The sequence below is a fragment of the Scaptodrosophila lebanonensis genome, unplaced genomic scaffold (assembly GCF_003285725.1).
Source record: "Scaptodrosophila lebanonensis strain 11010-0011.00,11010-0021.00 unplaced genomic scaffold, SlebRS2 tig00000053-arrow-pilon, whole genome shotgun sequence".
NCBI classification, from domain to species: Eukaryota; Metazoa; Arthropoda; class Insecta; order Diptera; family Drosophilidae; genus Scaptodrosophila; species Scaptodrosophila lebanonensis.
Genome location: NW_022060548.1, coordinates 2,889,347 through 2,907,505, shown reverse-complemented (window position 1 = coordinate 2,907,505; position 18,159 = coordinate 2,889,347). Strand labels below are relative to the sequence as shown.

Sequence of the window (18,159 nt, the reverse complement as noted above, 5' to 3'; positions counted from 1 at the left end):
GTTCAATGCTATTTGCGATAACTTATATATTGTTATTGAGTTGGAAACAATTTTATAAGAGCACAAGAATTTCTGGAGTAACCAGAACTTTTCGTTGATTTGAAGCCAAATTTAAATCTATAAAATTGCTCACGCATTTGTTTTGGAGGCCACACCCAATTGTTTGATTAGGGCTAAGTTTACTTTAGGAATAGTTTACTTGGGAATAATTTGTGGATCAATGATAGTGGTTAAAACTGTATAAATGAACAAAACTTCTGTTTGGAAAAGCTTTTAGCTGGCGAAAATAATTGGAGAATCTACAAAAATCAGCCATTAAATTTCCACGTCCTTAATAAAAATGTACGCGTACAATTTACACCATGATTATCAGAGATTGAGTCGATTGTTATTGACTTGCTAGAATTGGCTCTAAATGTGATCTATTTATTTGACTATACGAGTATGTGATCAAACGAATTGCGAGTAAGGCATGGCTTAAATATTGCTTTCCTTTAATATTAAGTTTGTTTTAATATTTATGGGTTTTATGTAGAATGATCCAGAATGAAATACGCTCGTAAAACGTGTTGATGTGTATTGTTTTTGAAAGTGAGTCGCAGACTAAATCGATGGTGGTCCTTGTATAAAAACACCAGAAGCTAAATTAAGTATAAAGTTTTAAATTGTTTTTTCTCCAGCGAGTAAAAAATTCTTCTGTACTTCTGATTCATGCATTTCCGACTTAAATTTTCCAAAACTTGTTGTACTTCAGACCTCTGCATGCAATATTAAATGAAATTTTTGAAAAAGCTAACAGAAATTCGTTTTTATGGCGAAACTCTGCTGCGAACAAATAATTGGGAAACTCATATATCTTTGTAAGCCCAACCTTTGTAGATTATTCGCATGCCTTTCATCCATTTCGAGTACACAGTGCACATTGCGCTCTAAACAAGTCATGTTCTGCTTTAGTTTTTCCCCTCTATTTTACTTTTTTGTATCCTTTTGCTCGCTACTTTTCTGCTGGCACTTGAAATTGCATGGGAAAGAATGAAAAACGTTTAAACAGAACAAAAATTGCATGTACGAGTATGTAGGTATAGTTGTGTCTGTGTTGAGTGGATGTGTGTTTCTGTGTGTGTGTGTGTGTGTGTGTGTGTGTGTGTGTGTGTGCGTGCGTGATGCCTGCATGGCAGATACACAGATAGTGGCAAAACAAGCCACTGATGTTGGCCAACGAGCTAGCCAGTCAGCCAGTGAGCTAAAACTAAATCGTCAACGTCAACAATGTTGATGGAGCGCTGCCGCTTGACCTTGCCAGCCAATGTGCGACTGCGGATGTCGGTTTGAGTTTGGGTGGGAAAAGGTTTGCGGTTGGGGTCGGGTATAGGCGAGTGTCAGGCGTTGTGACACGCATTTTTTGTTGTCGTTCATGTTGTTGTTGACTTAGCATTTCGTTTAAAACTAGAGTGTGTGCGGGCGTTTATTTATTTAAAGACTTGAGCCTCTTTAGGCGTTGATATAATACTCGCGCTTCTTGTGACATTTCTCATAGGCAATGTAGCAAAGGGCAATGGTGATTAACACCAGTATTGTGATGCCCATGATGATGCTAACCAGAATAATCTCATCGTTGATGCTTTTATACGAGTGACCTGTAAAGATAATTGAAGGAGAAAAATAATTAGAAAGACTTCGATATTAATATATAATATATAAACAATGAAAATATTCTAGAATTTTATATGTTGTTGTTTTTTAAGTTTTCAAATCAATTTAAAATACAATTAAACTCATTTGCAATATCTAACAAGTTGGAGAAAAGTCTATATATGTATAATCCTGTTTATTATGTGTGTTTTTTATTTGAAATGCCTGACAAGAGGCTATGTATAATTCTGCTAAATTAATGTTTTTATATTGCAGACTGAAAATTTATTTAAAACAAAATTCTGTAGGCCGTGGAACTCCAAATTAACAGGCTCACCAGCCGGTACAACGACTGGCCAGGCACCTCTCTGATGGTCGCTCCATTATCCATCTCAAAAGACACAACCAGCCGAATTGATGAGTTAAGCTATGTTTTTATGTTTTTCTTTACGTATGTTAAGGAAAAAGTAAATGTAATTCACGCGCCCATTTGTTGTGTCACGTGCACATATCTGATAGCAAATTGATAAATGTAAGTCAATTAGTCTTGTTGTTGTTTGGCTGTGCTTTTGCGCAGCATACTTTTAGGCACTCATTTGTTAGGCCCCCCGACATTTGGCAGACAGGTGGCCATTGTCATGTTGTGTACAAGTGTATGTGTGTGTGTGTGTTTATGCATGTGTCACATCCGTTTTTTGTCAATAAGTAATTCTGTTTGGTATTGTGATTTTTTATATTTTTGTTCACATTGTTTTGGGTTGCTGCCAAGGCTCATGCATATTCAGACAACAATATACCGCATAAATCCTGATGAATGCATTGTTATAAATAAAAATGATGGCCACATACATATCGACCATATACATAACCAATTTCGCAGATACACCGCCACATATATATATGTATGTGTGCGTACGCTTCATAGCAATAAACGTATTTGTACAGACAAAGAGCAGTAGGAGGAAAGCAGTAAAGCGAATAAAAATAAAATGAAAATCGGATTTGCAATTCGCCTTTATTACAACAGCTGTTTCAACAGCTCGAACATTACCGTTGCCAAAACATTTCAGCGTATATTTTTCTTCCTTAAGTGCATATTAATGTATGTAATTATGAGTGTTTATACAAACATACGCATACATACATACTCGAATACTTATACTTATATTTTTGCTTGTCAGTTGCTTTGGTAATAGTGGGGCTAAAGCTTTCTTTCCAAGCATTTGGCTTGTAATGTTTGTTCTGCGTAATTTAACACATAATCAATAGAACTGCCTTAAGGACAAATTAAAATCTTGTTTACAGCAGCAGTCAAAGCACACACTCACGCTCGCATATGTACACATACACAGGCACATATTTGCCGAGTCACTCGAACATTTTCTTGTGCGCTGATTGGAAGGCTTTAATTACAACGCAAACTTTAGCCCCGCTTGACGCAAAATGTGTGTATGTGTGTGTTGACATAAATCTTGGGGAAATGGTGTGGTTAATGCGTTTGATTATAGTGGCGCCATGAAGTGTTTTAATGAGCTACAATATTGGGCGCCCCAAAATGTAAGCAATACTTTTTTACAAGCTGTCAACCGGTCTGAAAGACTTAATAAATTAATATGAATTTGTATTTATTACATGCTCCAAATTTCAGGGTAATTTATGGTAAGCTCCTTGGTTGGGAGAAGAACTGAAATCTGTCAAGCTATTCAAAAGTCTGAAATAAATTATTCACTTAAGTCGTTGTAGTTAAATTAATTTATTCACGAATTAAGTGTGGAGACTTTTAATTGCTTGTAGCTGGAAAGCTTAACAAACTTCAAGCATCTTTAAGCAAAAATAAGAATCAAATCAATCGCCTTTATTGTTTAACAATATAACATGTTTAATTAAAAAAAAATTGTATAATTATTATACATACATACATATATAGGTAATATTAAAGTAAAATAAATTTAGAATATTAACTGCTTTTTTATTTCAGTTTTTATTGATCATTACTCTTCTTATTGCCGTTTCGAAGAAGATTTTTTTATATATAGCATTTGGAAATGTTTTCAAAAAATATAGCAAAAAACCGCAGTTGTTTTCTTTTAAATTCTTTCCAGCAGAGCTATATCAATGCAATTTCATTTGAAAAACGGTTTAAGTTTCTTTAATGACCATAAAATAAACTACAACCTTGCTTTAAATGCAAATATATAACTAATAACCATTTATTCTCTTCTTTGGTTATTAAAGTCGGGTGTAATATAAAATAAAATAAATGGCATTGGATATAAAAATAATTGGCATTAAGAGATGTCTCTTCCCAAACAAGGCTATCCATCATACTGCTTTTAAAAATCATAGCTTCAATATAAAATGAAATGAAATGAATTTTTATTTCTAGATGTTCTTCCTATTCATTATCAATATTGGTAAGTTTTACAAAATTTTGTAATTTAAACAATTTGTAACCCAAATGTGCAGTTTGTTTCTCCGACAACTAGAAACTAGAAAACGCTTTGCAAATAGCGAACTCTGTAGTGCCCTCTTAATGAAAAGTAAATAGTATCTGTTTTTAATGTCCGCCTGCTGTCAACATTAGCATAAATTTACAAATTCGTGCCCAAAACGCATTATGTTTCGCATTTTGTAATTTAACAATTTCACTTTGCCACTTAAGTGTGAATTTCAATTGTCGCTTTCTGTCTACGAATATTGCCTGGCACTCAAAACTTAACCAACCAACTGGATGCTTTGATGTCAAGTTGGGGTGCAATATATATATACATACATACAGCAGGATATTATGGAAACGCTTTGCATTGCCTAGCAACATGTCCAATTAACAAATGCTTGTATAAAAATCAAATTGAAGCCACTTAAACTTTAGGCCAAACAGCTGCCTCTCCTATTTCCCTATCTGCCAGCAGAAACTTTTGAATAGTACTATGTATGGCAATTCTTTTATTTTTCTTTGCGAAAATATCAAATGCGCAATAAAAGTTTTCAAGTGGGGCTCCCTCGGCTATGTAAGCAATAATGGTTCATAGAAAATTTGTAGCCGGACATGCACACGAAATAATTCATAAGGCATTTGGACAAACGTAAAAACTTGAGATGGGCCACTGCTGTAGGGATAACGAAGCATAGGCGGCGCAGTAGCATATGCAAATGGAAATAAAAGCGAGTGGAGAAATTGAAATCCAAATGAAAACTGGCATGCCCCAACATAATCGTGAATTATAAATATAGACCGATTATATGGGCCTGACAACGGCCCAGTGGCGTGCTCCTCTCTGTTCCTTAATGTGTATTTGTTGGTGTGCGTGGGTTGAGATTTGTATTAAATTTCGTTTATTGTTTTCCAAGAATACACACATAAAATGTCACACAGTCAATAAAGTATGCTACATTTTTCATGTCGCCCTCGGGCCAGACAAAAGGCGCGGAATTTTCTTTATTTGCTCGCATGTCTCTACAGGAGTTACTTTTGTTTTGCCAAAAAAACAAAAAAAAAAAAACTGCGTTAGCTTTTTTTTTACTTCTGTTGCTGTTCAATATCAGCTCTAATAAACCATTTGCATTTATTTGCTTTGACTGGCGACTGGTGCTTTGGCATTTACTTTCCAGTCATTTGGCAAACGCTTTTGTGGCCAATGGCTTGTGCGGCTAGCAAACATTAAGGAATTCCATTTAAAGTTCCTGGCATACTCCGATTGAAGCTATGTGGTGTGTGTGTTTTGCGCTCCATATGCATGGGGAATTAAATTGTTCTTGAATGTCACTCATGCTGTATAGCAGCCTTAATTTTAATTTCGCTCTCCATGAAGAGAGGGGAAGGTGGGATTATTGGGAAGGAAGTCAATATAGGAAGGGTCTGCCATTTGGTGTTTGTTGCAGCGATTGCGACAGGAAATTGTAAAACAACTTCAAAGCTTTGTAGCCAGAGGGAGGGCTTAAAAATGACAGCAAATAGAAAAGCATATCAAAGATGCTAAAAATAAGCCAAACAGCATCATAAAACATGAAATGATGTTATAAAAAAGAAAGAAACCAGGGATTGTAATCATTATAAGTGTTATTATATATAAATAAATGTTGTCCTTATGCTCTATGAAAAAGGCAGGAATAATTACAACTTGAAGTTTATTTTTGCTGACCCTTTCACCCTTTGGGTACAGGGTATAATCAAACTTAAAGAATAAACATTACAATGTAGGTTTTATTTGTTTGCCCAAAAAAAACTCATAAATAATCTTTAAATTGTGAGAGAATGAATAAAAATTAAAATTTTTAAATCATAGTGTAAATGCATCGATAATCCTAAAAAAAGACATGGGATATTTCTCAAAGTGAATGATTTTTCCATTTGAAGCTTTTATAGGCAGAAAGAGCAAGCGGAAGGACCATTATTGAATACTTTAGAGTTACATTTTATTTAAATTTTGAAACCAAATCAATCAATTTGTTAAGCTTCGTACTATTGACAGTTAGTTTTTTATTTACTGCTTATTTGTATTTAAAAGCAAGTAGGTGTTGAATTTGTTTAGAGTCATTGCCAAATTTGTGATTGAATATTATTATTAGAAATATTTGGGAAAAGTTGGTTCTCAAAAATACATTTACTAACCGTGACAATTTGCAGCAGAACTAAAAGCCCTCTACAGCCAAAATGGAGGATGAGTACGATTGATTGGGCATCAAAGAAAAGTTCATATCCGATAATCTAAATTTTTCCTATTTAACAGAAAGCTTTCGGTTGGCAAAAGCCTTGGCCAGTGTTGCGGAAATCATTGGAAAGGCAAGGCGGCCGTTATTATACCAATATTGTTGTTACCCCTTCTAATACATGGATACAGGGCAAACTCACAGGTGCGTGTGTAATTTTAGTAAATAGTGGTAACGAATTAAAACTTTTTGCTTGGTAGGAATTCAAATGCATGTATCTAGTGGGAAATATGGCAATTTTTTGGATAACTGAATGCATACCACTATATATGACATCGATACTTCCAGTTGTTTTTCTACCAATTTTCGGAATTTTGGTAAGACTGCAACGAATACTAAAATCGAAAAAAAAACCAATTGAAAGAACACTGTCCCACAGGATTCAAATACCACTTGTAGTCTATACTTTACGGATACACTAGTTATGTTTTTAGGAGGCCTTTTTATAGCACTGGCCATTGAATATAGTAATCTGCATCAACGCATCGCACTGGGAACTATTATGGTTGTCGGTTGTAGTCCGCGGCGGTAAGTCGACATATAGAAGTTATTGTGTGAGTCCCAAAATCTGATAAACTATTATGATAGCTTACATTGCGGGTTGATCACGGTAACGTGCTTTATATCATTGTGGATATCCAATTCTGCGGCCACAGCCATGATGTGTCCCATTGTAAAGGCGGTACTTAACGAAATGGAGGCCGTATGTATCGCTCAACTTACAAGTAGCTGTTTTTATTTAACTTTTTGGGGGTATTACAGCAAAATATCTTCGCTGTCTACATGACACAGGAAGAGGAGCCTGTCGAGGAGGGAGAGTAAGTTAATTATTAATAAACATACCGCATACATAAATTGCTTTGCGGTACTATTGCTTGTCTTTATCAGAAAACCGCATCCTTCCAAAATATCAATGGCATTTTACTTTGGCATTGCCTATGCCTCCACAATTGGTGGTTGCGGAACTCTCATTGGCACAGGAACAAACTTAACCTTCAAGGGTCTATATGATTCGTAAGAGTTGTAATTATATCTACGTACTTATCTAGATTCAGTATTTACATTATTTTGCAGCCGCTTTCCCATGTCTAAAGAGGCTGTTGATTTTCCCATATTCATGGCGTACTCGATCCCCTTAATTGTGATAGTTAATACGATCTTATTATATATATCATTACAAGTAACACACATGGGTCTATTTCGTCCGAATAGCAAAATTGGACAGGAAGTAAAACGAGGCACTGATAATAAGGACATTGTAAAAGCTGTTGTACAGGACCGCTATAAGGAGCTGGGCAGCATGACTTGCCATGAGATTCAGGTTATTCATTTGATTTTCTAGATTAATAGACAGGACAAGGTTCGGCCTATAGGTCCTTAATTAATGAATAACATTTTCAGACTTCCTCCGCTAATTGTTCGAATTTGTCACGTTCTAAGATAAAACTTGCTAACTATTTTTTGAAATGATTGTTTCATAGGCTTTCATAATTTATAAGTCTCTATTTCTGATTTAACAGTCCTCTGTATGCTTTATACGGTAATCAAGGGCACAAAAGACTCAAAACACACAGAACAGAATAATTTAACACCTTCGGTTATTTTCAGGTCGCTTTTATGTTCACCTTTATGGTGTTTCTTTTATTCACCCGTAAGCCAGGCTTTATTAAAGGCTGGGGAGATTTACTTAATGCCAAGTAAGTGGATGTGGTCTTGAGTTTATAGCTCTCATGCGACCATTGTTTTTGGTTTTAGACCTATTGGAAGTTCTTGTCCGGTCTGGTTACCCGTCGTTTTGTGCTTTGCGCTGCCCACACAGTACACTTTCTTCAAGTATTGCTGCGGTTCAGGTGAGTTCGAATAAGGCTCCCATTAGTTGATTGGAGGTTTATTATTCGAAGTGTTTGTGTAGCACCATTTCCGGGTCGTACCATGGATGCTCTACTATCTTGGGAATATCTGCATAACAATACACCATTTGGTTTGTGCTTCTTGCTAGGTACGTCCAAAAAATAGTCTGTGTGACTAGAAATTCAATTAGCATTCTCCTTCTTAGGTGGTGGCTTCGCTTTGGCTGAAGGCAGCAAGTTAAGCGGCATGGCTAAAATGTTGGGCGATTCAATGGGATTTGCTGAAAAAATGCCGGATGTTTGTGTACAGGCTTTGACAATTTTCCTTGGACTTTTTTGTACCGCTTTCAGCTCGAATGTGGCCATTTGTAACATACTCATTCCCATATTTTGTGAAATGGTAAGCTGAACAATCTCGACCAGAACATTAAAAAATGATTTCTCTTTTAATTTTTAAAAAGGCACTGAAAATTAAAATGCATCCAATGAACTTGACTCTGCCACCCGCTCTGGCGATCAGCTTGGCCTATCACTTGCCTGTTAGCACCCCACCGAATGCCATAATATCTGGATATGCAGGAATCAAGACAAAGTATTTGGTAAGGGGTTGTATTCAAATCTGAGTTCTTTTTAATTCTGTCCCAATTCTAACTAGGCAATAGCTGGCATCCTACCCACTATTTGGGCTTTTCTACTGGTTTTACTCAATGCCATTTCATGGGCAAAAATAATTTATCCCGGTAGCACTAAATTTCCAGAATGGGCTGAAGGCTTATAAGCCAAAATAAAATCACAGACAATACATTATGTTATTAAATTAATTAAATGAACATTCCAAAAATAAAAAAAAAATTGAAAAAATAATTTATTTATTTTAATTATTAAAGGAAAAATGCAGTATACTTTTATTGTGAACAGTTAACAGTGAAGAAAATGAGAAGCTAAAGTGAAGATGCTAAGGTCGGGTGCCCCGACATTGAAATGCTCTTTACATATGTGTAGTATAACTATGCGTGTTTATGCGTGTTTGTGTGTATTGGTGTATGTGCTTGTAAAGCAGCAACTACAACAACAGCTGCGGGTAGTACGGGTAATGAAAAAACTTTGTATTTTTGAATTACCCTCCCTCCCACCTCATCCTGCAGTTCCTAAAATTTCGAACTTAAGTTTAGCAATTACCTCCAATTACTGATAACGTGTCCGTGTGCCAAGTTTCATTGTGATAGGTCGATTTAATAGGAAGTTATAGCCATAAATGCACAGCTGTTGTTGTTGCTGCTTTGGTTCATCATTGTACTGCATACATATTCACACACAGACACGAATAGACACGCATAGACATGCATACACTCTTTACATGAGCTCTCCATTTGTTTGAACTCCCAAAGCAGTCGAAAGTACCTTCTTCGTTTAGGCTCGATTATTGTCATTTGTGTCAAAATGTTGCGTGGTTGTGAAGCGATATGCGTCTTGTTTTTTGGCGCATTGGTCACAAAGAAGAACCTAACGCATTTTCCGGAAATGGTCTTTAAAAAAATAAATTGGGTTGAGAAACACCTGGTCTTAAAAAACTTATAGGTGCTTTTACATTCTAATCATTCACATCTTTTCAAGTGTCAAAGTTTAACCTAAAAAAGTTGAAAGTGGCCTCAAAAAATTGAGGCAAGCATAATGGAAGAACCAGAGTACGGTATTCGTTAGTATATCAAATAAATATCTATATTTTTTCTTGTTATCAGGAAACTGTCATTCGGCAAAAGTCTTGGACATTGCTGTATCCATCATTGGGAAGGCAAAGCATCGATTTTGATACCATTAGCATTAGCACCCCTGTTAATATATGCCTATAGGATAGATTCAGCGGTACGTTTGTAAGATGTATTAATAATGAGCTATTACATTGACAGCCTTATGCTTGACAGGCATACAAATGCTTGTTCTTGGTCGTAGTTATGGCAGTTTTTTGGATAACTGAGTGCATACCACTATATATGACAGCATTGCTTCCCATTGTTTTTCTCCCATTTTTCGGCATTCTGGTAAGAAAGGACTAAACCACAATCTATAGCATACAATTAATCATATTGCTGTTGTGCTACAGGATTCTGATACCACTTGTGGTCTCTATTTTTCGGATACACTGGTTATGTTCCTAGGCGGTCTATTCTTAGCACTGGCCATAGAATATAGCAATCTGCATCAACGCATAGCGCTGGGAACTATTTTGATTGTCGGTTGTAGTCCGCGCCGGTAAGTCGTCATAGCTTTATAATAATGTCAAACAGATCGAATAACATAATGTTATAGTTTGCATTTAGGATTAATTTTGGTTTCTGCTTTTATATCAATGTGGATATCCAATTCTGCGGCCACAGCCATGATGTGTCCCATTGTAAAGGCGGTACTTAACGAAATGGAGACAGTATGTATCGCTTTACTTAGCTTTGATGTTGTTATTGATTTTTTCGGGGGTATTACAGCAAGAAATCTTCGAGGTCTACATGACACAGGAGGAGGAGCCTGTCGAGGAGGGCGAGTGAGTATTAAAGAAATGAATTGAAATCTTGAAAAACGCAGAATTATTATAAAACAATATTATTCAGTATTTATAATAGGTATACTATATAGTGTAAGAATTTTTTGCCTAATCCAAAACTAACAGAGCATTGACAATGCTCGAAACGAAAATATTAAAAATCAAGTACACTTGTATTTAAAAACAATAATCTGATTTAATCTGTATCTCTAACAATAGCGTACGCAGATTTTTCCAAAGGGGGGCAAAAAAGAAAATTAAATTTTGATTAAATAATGCGCGATGTGTTAAAATAATAGTTTATTCATATTGTCAATGAAAAACTTCAACAAATCCAACTCAGTACCATTTTAAGGCGAAATAGTGCGCCATAATAATATATGTATGTGTGGTCGGTTTCATGTGGTGAAATTTTTATCTAACATGTGACTCAAGGTTTTTATTTCTTTTTAAAATATAAAAAGAGGGAGGATACGTATGTATTACTTATTTATTGCAGAAATCCACATCCTTCCAAAATGGCAATGGCATTTTACTTTGGCATTGCCTATGCCTCGACAATTGGTGGTTGCGGAACACTCGTTGGCACTGGAACAAATCTCACCTTTAAGGGTCTATATGATACGTAAGATTTATGAATGAGGCGTTTTCGTATAAAGTAATAACTCCTCTTTATTTTATAGTCGCTTCCCGATGTCTACGGAGCATGTTGATTTTCCCATATTCATGGCGTACGCAATTCCATTGGTTGTTGTAGCCAATACGATCTTATTATATATATCATTACAAGTTACACACATGGGACTATTTCGTCCGAATAGCAAAATTGGACAGGAAGTAAAACGAGGCACGGTAAATAAGGCAATTCTGCACGCAGTTGTGAAGGAACGCTATAAGGAGCTGGGCGCAATGACTTGTCATGAGATTCAGGTTTTATGTACTTTTTGAACATATCTTAGGGTTATAGATAGAAGAAGGTATATGGCGTTGAATTCTATAAATACTAACACGAGCGTTAAATTCTGCCGCCTTCAGTTTTTTTTTTTTTTCATATTTTGAATTTTTTAAGATAACAAAATATACATTGATCCAAAACTTTTCCATCCATTTAGCTGACTATCCTGTTTTCGATGATGATTTTTCTTTTATTCACCCGGCAGCCAGGATTCATTAAAGGCTGGGGAGATTTTCTCAATGCTACGTAAGTTGTCATGGCTTTTTTCGTTTGGCTGTACAAATAATTATATATATAACAATTATAATTATATAATTATATTATAATTATAATTATTTGGTTATCAGCTACATAACTAAAACGAAATCTCTAAATACTTTAATTTCGTAAATTCGGATTGTTTAGGATGTAATATTTCATAAAATATTTGTTTGAATTGTATTTCTTGGCAGACAATTTTGGCCTTCCTACAACTTGGATAAAATATCTACATATTATGCTTTCAGATCTGTTGGAAGTTCTTCTCCACTCATGTTACCCCTCATTTTATGCTTTGCACTGCCAACACAGTACACCTTCTTCAGATATTGTTTCGGATCAGGTGAGTGTCCAGAGGGCTTCTTCCAGCAGATAATTTGAGATTACAATTCTTATATAGCGCCATTTCCTGGGCGTGCCATGGATGCTTTGCTATCTTGGGTATTTGTTGATAAGCATACACCGTTTGGTTTGGCCTTTTTACTTGGTAAGTACAAATCAAACCTCAAAGCTCTCATTCATGGGTAGTCTGTTACTAAGATACTTAAATTTTGATGTGAAATTTAATTAATATTGTGTATATTTATTTGACTCTATCTAATAGGTGGAGGCTTTGCTTTGGCTGAAGGCAGCACGGTAAGTGGCATGGCTAAGATGTTGGCCGATGTTATGGGTTTTGCCGAAAACATGCCGGGTCTTGTAATTCAAGGTGTGGCCACTTTTCTAAGTATATTTTGTACGGCTTTCGGCTCGAACGTAGCCGTTTGTAATGTGCTCATTCCCATATTGTCGGAAGTGGTAAGTACGACCAAACGATAATTTACATCTATCCTACTTAGTCCATATATTTTCCCAGTCACTTAAAATTAAAATGCATCCATTAAAGCTGACACTGCCGTCGGCTCTGGCGATGAGTATGGCTTATCATTTGCCTGTCAGCACACCACCAAACGCGATTATATCGGGATATGCGGGCATCAAGACCAAGTATATGGTAATTTTTTCGAATGTTTAATTATTTTTGAATTGCTTCTAATTGTGTTCCAATCGAATTCAGGCGGTAGCCGGAATTCTACCCACCATTTGGGGCTTTGCAATGGTTTTGTTGAATGCCACTACTTGGGGAATAGTTGTTTTTCCGGCTACCAAATCATTTCCAGACTGGGCCAAAGAAGCCCAACACTAATGCGCAATTAATGGTTTTTAGAATGGGTATAATAATTAAATTAAATTAACTAAGCTTCTAATAAATGCGCTAGCTATTATTATTGTAAAGGATTTCCAAATTGAGCAAAATATTTCACAGGACCTATCAGTATTCAGCACTCAATATAACATGCACGCTTAATTTGTGGCCAACACGTAATGCCAATCAAACACTCAAAATGCAATCATCAACAATTTCAATTTGTAAATCAAAGTCAATACTAGACGAACAGAAGTCTAAATATTAATAAAATATGAATCGTTACATTACCAATACATGCTTGCATAATAAATATTTATTTTCAATTATATGGAAAACATGCTGCAAACTTGCCATCCACAGGCACGCACATAAACGTAGCTATTTGCATATATATGTATCGTATGGAATGTGATTTTTATGCCACCCACAAGTCCTTACATAGACACACACACACCCACATATTTATGCAAATATGCCAAGCTTAGAGGGAAGCTTCAAGGATCAGCCTAATACCTCACCCACAAACCACAAAACTTTACTTGGCAGGTGGTCTCTTCATATTTTGTGGCCAAAGAGATCAAAACACATAAATTACGGACAATTTGTGGCAATCAAAAACTATGATAAAGTTTTCTCCTCAGGATACGTCTGCAAATGTAAGTTCTATTTGGCCACAGAAGCGTTGCACATTGTTTAAATGTTGCCGCCTCCGGCATTGTGGGACGTGCATGAGGGCTTAAGCCCTCTTAGGGGCATTTCGGGCCAAAGAAGAAAAACTTTATGCAAACACAGCATAAAGTCGTTATGCATGATGCTGTGAGCAGATATTGGACTAGAATACTGAACTCATATCATGCACGCTGAAAATATGAAATGGCAGTATTTTTTGAAATGCAATAGTTGAGTTATTGAAGAGTTTAAATTATACTAATAGCTATTAAGAACTGTTTCTTGTGAATATAGTTTTTAAATTCTAACTGAAATTTTATTTCCATAAAATGAAGAGACTTTTTTTGCAGGGAATTTATTGTTAATTAACAAATTTGCTTATAAATTTTATTCGAATGCATTAATATCGAATCGTTATATTAAAATACCTTTTATGTATGAGTACGTCTTGTATAATCAGAGGATTATACATGTATGTATAGGTTCTGAGAAACTATTTATCATTTGCGCGTGACTTCAATATAATTCGTAATTTAGATTATTTGTATAGGATAGATAAGACTAGGCACAAATTTGGCCCCAATTGCCGAAGCTGCTGCTGCCGATACCCATGCAAATGATCTCTCAAGTGTGCGATGTTACATAAAAACGTACACAAATACCACACACACACACATACTCCCGCACACCTAGCATGCATACAAAAGACATTTCAATACACAGACACGCGCTTACGCACACGCATACAGAAAAACACATGAATAAGAAACGCACCGAAATAAATGTAATAAAAAGGCAGCAGGGCAGAAACGGAGGCACGCACACATAAAGAGACGCTTTTCAACACTGATTACTGCGAAGTATGCAGGACTTCATAGACGTCAGGACGACAATGAAGACGATGATGATAAGGAAGACGGTTATGGCGACGCCAAGGAAACAAACAAAGCAAATGCCAAATGCTGAAATGGTAGCAGGAAAGGCAGAAAAGAAACAACCGCCGATGGCGAGGGAATAGACAATGGCGTCGCTCGCACGCGTAAACAAACTGTAAAACGAGGGATGCAGAGGAGTTGGGCATTACGGCACAGTGTTTCCCACACAGAGATGAAAAATTCGAAATATGAAAAAGTTATAAATTTACAAAAATGACCCCAAATCGTTTTAGAATCGCTGTGCCTTTCCATACCTTCTTTTGAAAGTTATGCGAGAAATGAAATGAGAAAATAAAGTTTGCTAATAATTTCATTTAGCTAGCGGTTCGAATTTTGGGTTCACCAACTTTGAAATTGTAAAATAAAAAATGTATAAGACGATTTAATAATGCTTTAGACCACGGAATTCGTTTTCTGAGAATCGACTCAATCGACGGTTTTTCGCCAGAGGATACTGTCACTTTTGTTTTAATCTCTGAAGACGTGTTTTAGAAATTAAGTAGGAAACAATTTACGACAGAGTCTCAACCTCTACATTTAGACATATTTTTTGAGAAGTTTATTCCGTAGGAAAGATTTCTTGACTAGAAAGTATTATCAAATTATAAGTTATTGGTTTCCGTTTGTAATCAATAACCATAGATGTTAAGATGCACATTCAGTAATTATTTAATGTTTGACGATTTTACATTCACTGTTAACGAAAAAGATGAAAAAAAGAGCAAGACAGAAGCAAGAAGATTGGAAACATTTGGAATTATTATTAAAAAAATAGTACAAAAGTTTTAAAGTACATAAAAGCCACCAGAGGGGCATCAGCAATGACAAAACAAAAAGCAGAAATTTCTCTCTAGAATCTACTTATATTCTGAAATAGGTGCAAGTTTTTGTGGAGAAGCCATAACCAACTTCGTATAAATCTGTAATCTGTAAAAATCTGTCAGGTCAAAGAATCATAGATATTCTTTTGAAAATTTTTTTGAATTACTTAAATTATATTTCTTTAATAATTTTGATTGTTTCACTAAAGGCACAAACCTAACAAAATGGTGAAAACAAAGAAAGAAGTTTTTAAATACCTTAAAAACGAACCTATGTGTTATAATTTTTTGAAGTTCAAAGGTCTTTTTTCTAAGTAGAGAGCTGGAATTTTTTACCCTGTACCCGTAGGGTAAAAAGGGTATATTAGGTTTGTGCAAAGTATGTAACATGCAGAAGGAAGCATCTCCGACCCCATAAAGTATATATATTCTGAATCAGCATGACGAGAGAAATCGATCTAGACATGTCCGTCCGTCCGTCCGTTTGTCCGTCCGTCTGTCCGTCTGTCCGTCTTGATGAACGCAAGGATCTCAGAAACTATAAGGCATCCAGATTCTCCTATGTCCGAGAAAGGATGAGTTTATTTTATTTTTTGGAATTTCGCCCCCCTTCCCCCGCTACAGAATTTCGTCAATAGCATCCACATTTCAAAATCTACATTAACCAAACTTTGCACACATAATTTATATATAATTATATACTGTTGTTTAAAATTCAATTCTGTCAATTCTAAGAAAAGTTTACGTTTATACACATTTTCGAGTTTATGAAGCAGTGTGCACAGTGCAAAGTACTCACAACAGGCGTTGCGGCAATGCCACCACAAAGCATTCGGCTCTTGTTTTGTACTGCTCTGGACCGTGTCCGGTCCCGGTCCTGTCTGTTGGTCTGTTTATTGTGCATGCCACTTACCACTGTAATAATTGTTGTCTGAATAACCGTATTTGCCGGCCGTTCTGCCACCGCCGGCCATATTGAAATTGAAATGTTCTTATGATGCGTGCCTGCAAATGCTCTTGACTAGGACTCGTTTGCCGCTACTTCCTGTTTCAGTTGTTCGTGTTGTTTTTGTTGTTGTTCCTGTGTTGCTGGTCGCCACTATAAAACACTCAACGTTGATGCGCTCTTGATCTGCTTATGGTTATTGTTATTGTTGTCGGAAGTTGAGCTCTCAAGTGCGCTGTAAAGATGCGAAAAATAAAAAAAAAAATTGTAAAATCAGCATAAATGTTGGGTGTTTGGGCTGACTTGTTAATGACTCTGTCAAAAGCATGTTAAAGCTATAAGGCAAAAAAATATATCATAGTATAAACATACTGACGTATAATCAAGCTAGAGATGGACCTATTATATTGTTATATTCGGTGCATTCAAGAATCCACAAGTGATAGGCAGAGATGGTATTGAAAGATAAGATAAATAACTTACACAAAAGTTGAAGGGAAATAGAATTTGTCCTTTTTTTTGGATTTAAAGTGATTCGTATAAGAACTTTCATACAAAAAATTCAAAATCCATTTGTTTTTAAAGTTTTTAAAGAAAATTAATTACTGTCTTTACTTTATCTAATTAGCTCCTAAGTAAAATTAAGATTCTGGTCTATTTTTTTTTTAAAGTTTGTTAGGTCTATAATGTCTCTGCCCACATATGATTGTGAATCAAGGCATATCAGGCGAAATGGCAAATAACATTCCTCTAACGTAACGGAGGCATTTAAAGACATAGTTATTTTTAAGGTTTACTTTTTTTTGAGTTGAATTTATAGCATATTTAATATTATTTTATAACTCTATTGAGTAATATCATATATTATAATATAATATTAAACATATTATAGAGTAATCTGTATCATCAGCACAATTTGTTGATTTATTAAAATAAAATAAAACTTTAATTCAATTCAATTTTTGTTTTAAAAAACAAAGTATAGAAGTGCTTAAAAATCGTTGTTTTTGTGCAGTGTAATTAAAACACCCATAATAGCACCCATATTTGCTAAAAACTCGAGGAATTTGGAACAGACCTAATTAAAAATTGTTCGATAAAACAATTCTATATTTCTCTGCTCAATGAAAGTGCGACTTAGTTCGTTTTAATTTGTTATGGAATATTAATATACATAATTTATCACGATTCCATCTCACAAATTCACATACACAAACACACAAACACACACACGCACAGACACACTGCTGTAGAAGTGGAGCTGTCATGTTGCGTATACGCCACGTCAGCCTTGTTTTAATTACGCCAGCCATCGTGTAATTATGCATATAATTAATATGCATGTTATATTAACAAAATTGCTGTCACCTAACCGGCAGTCTACACCCTTGAACCCCCCGCGTTTGAGGACGTCAGCGACAGAGTCAGAGATTGCAGCATCCATTGGAGCCGACGCCTTTTGAGAATATCTGTTGGCAACATGTGCCAGTGTGCGTGTGTGTGTGTGTGTGTGTGCCAAATAAGTAATTGCGTTCAATTTGCGTAATTAGTGTAAGTAGCTTTGGTTCCTGCTAATGCTGTTGCCACTCTCATTGTTCGCATCACTTATGCATGAGGTTATGTGAGGCTATGTTTGTGTCAAGTGTCGTACTATGTGT

At 35.6% G+C, this 18,159-nt stretch overlaps 3 protein-coding genes across 4 annotated transcripts; 2 read left to right on the top strand and 1 right to left on the bottom strand.

The window, feature by feature from the left end:
- Positions 1 to 1,466: 1,466 nt before the first annotated feature.
- Positions 1,467 to 16,593, bottom strand: LOC115623630. The gene is made up of 2 exons (XM_030518072.1): positions 16,469 to 16,593; positions 1,467 to 1,637 (listed from the first exon to the last, which is right to left on the bottom strand). Exons 1-2 carry the CDS (start codon positions 16,527 to 16,529, stop codon positions 1,492 to 1,494), a joined length of 207 nt encoding a protein of 68 aa, XP_030373932.1. The 5' UTR covers positions 16,530 to 16,593; the 3' UTR covers positions 1,467 to 1,491.
- Positions 6,165 to 9,056, top strand: LOC115623629 (protein I'm not dead yet 2-like). The gene is made up of 14 exons (XM_030518071.1): positions 6,165 to 6,297; positions 6,363 to 6,486; positions 6,543 to 6,659; positions 6,722 to 6,870; positions 6,931 to 7,045; positions 7,105 to 7,160; positions 7,231 to 7,356; positions 7,417 to 7,663; positions 7,951 to 8,039; positions 8,098 to 8,192; positions 8,255 to 8,341; positions 8,399 to 8,592; positions 8,654 to 8,791; positions 8,848 to 9,056. The coding sequence occupies exons 1-14, from the start codon at positions 6,287 to 6,289 to the stop codon at positions 8,968 to 8,970; spliced, it is 1,671 nt and encodes a 556-aa protein (XP_030373931.1). The 5' UTR covers positions 6,165 to 6,286; the 3' UTR covers positions 8,971 to 9,056.
- Positions 9,799 to 13,216, top strand: LOC115623628 (protein I'm not dead yet 2-like). Of its 2 annotated transcripts, none has more exons than XM_030518070.1 (14): positions 9,799 to 9,877; positions 9,932 to 10,055; positions 10,115 to 10,231; positions 10,294 to 10,442; positions 10,500 to 10,614; positions 10,673 to 10,728; positions 11,228 to 11,353; positions 11,412 to 11,658; positions 11,841 to 11,929; positions 12,190 to 12,284; positions 12,342 to 12,428; positions 12,546 to 12,739; positions 12,798 to 12,935; positions 12,999 to 13,216. In XM_030518070.1, exons 1-14 carry the CDS (start codon positions 9,864 to 9,866, stop codon positions 13,125 to 13,127), a joined length of 1,680 nt encoding a protein of 559 aa, XP_030373930.1. In that variant the 5' UTR covers positions 9,799 to 9,863; the 3' UTR covers positions 13,128 to 13,216. The 2 variants fall into 2 exon arrangements, with proteins under 2 accessions (XP_030373930.1, XP_030373929.1); XM_030518069.1 differs by having other exon boundaries at positions 12,136 to 12,284.
- Positions 16,594 to 18,159: the final 1,566 nt, after the last annotated feature.

Excerpts from the sequence above, each read along its gene's own strand:
- LOC115623629 (XM_030518071.1), top strand. Across the intron at positions 6,487-6,542 it reads GATACAGGGCAAACTCACAG|GAATTCAAATGCATGTATCT; the intron begins GTGCGTGTGTAA and ends TTTGCTTGGTAG. Across the intron at positions 6,660-6,721 it reads TACCAATTTTCGGAATTTTG|GATTCAAATACCACTTGTAG; the intron begins GTAAGACTGCAA and ends ACTGTCCCACAG.
- LOC115623628 (XM_030518069.1), top strand. Across the intron at positions 10,443-10,499 it reads GTCGGTTGTAGTCCGCGCCG|TTTGCATTTAGGATTAATTT; the intron begins GTAAGTCGTCAT and ends ATAATGTTATAG. Across the intron at positions 10,729-11,227 it reads GAGCCTGTCGAGGAGGGCGA|AAATCCACATCCTTCCAAAA; the intron begins GTGAGTATTAAA and ends TATTTATTGCAG.
- LOC115623630 (XM_030518072.1), bottom strand. The coding sequence starts at position 16,529 with ATGGCCGGCGGTGGCAGAACGGCCGGCAAATACGGTTATTCAGACAAC. Across the intron at positions 1,638-16,468 it reads AGACAACAATTATTACAGTG|GTCACTCGTATAAAAGCATC; the intron begins GTAAGTGGCATG and ends TTATCTTTACAG.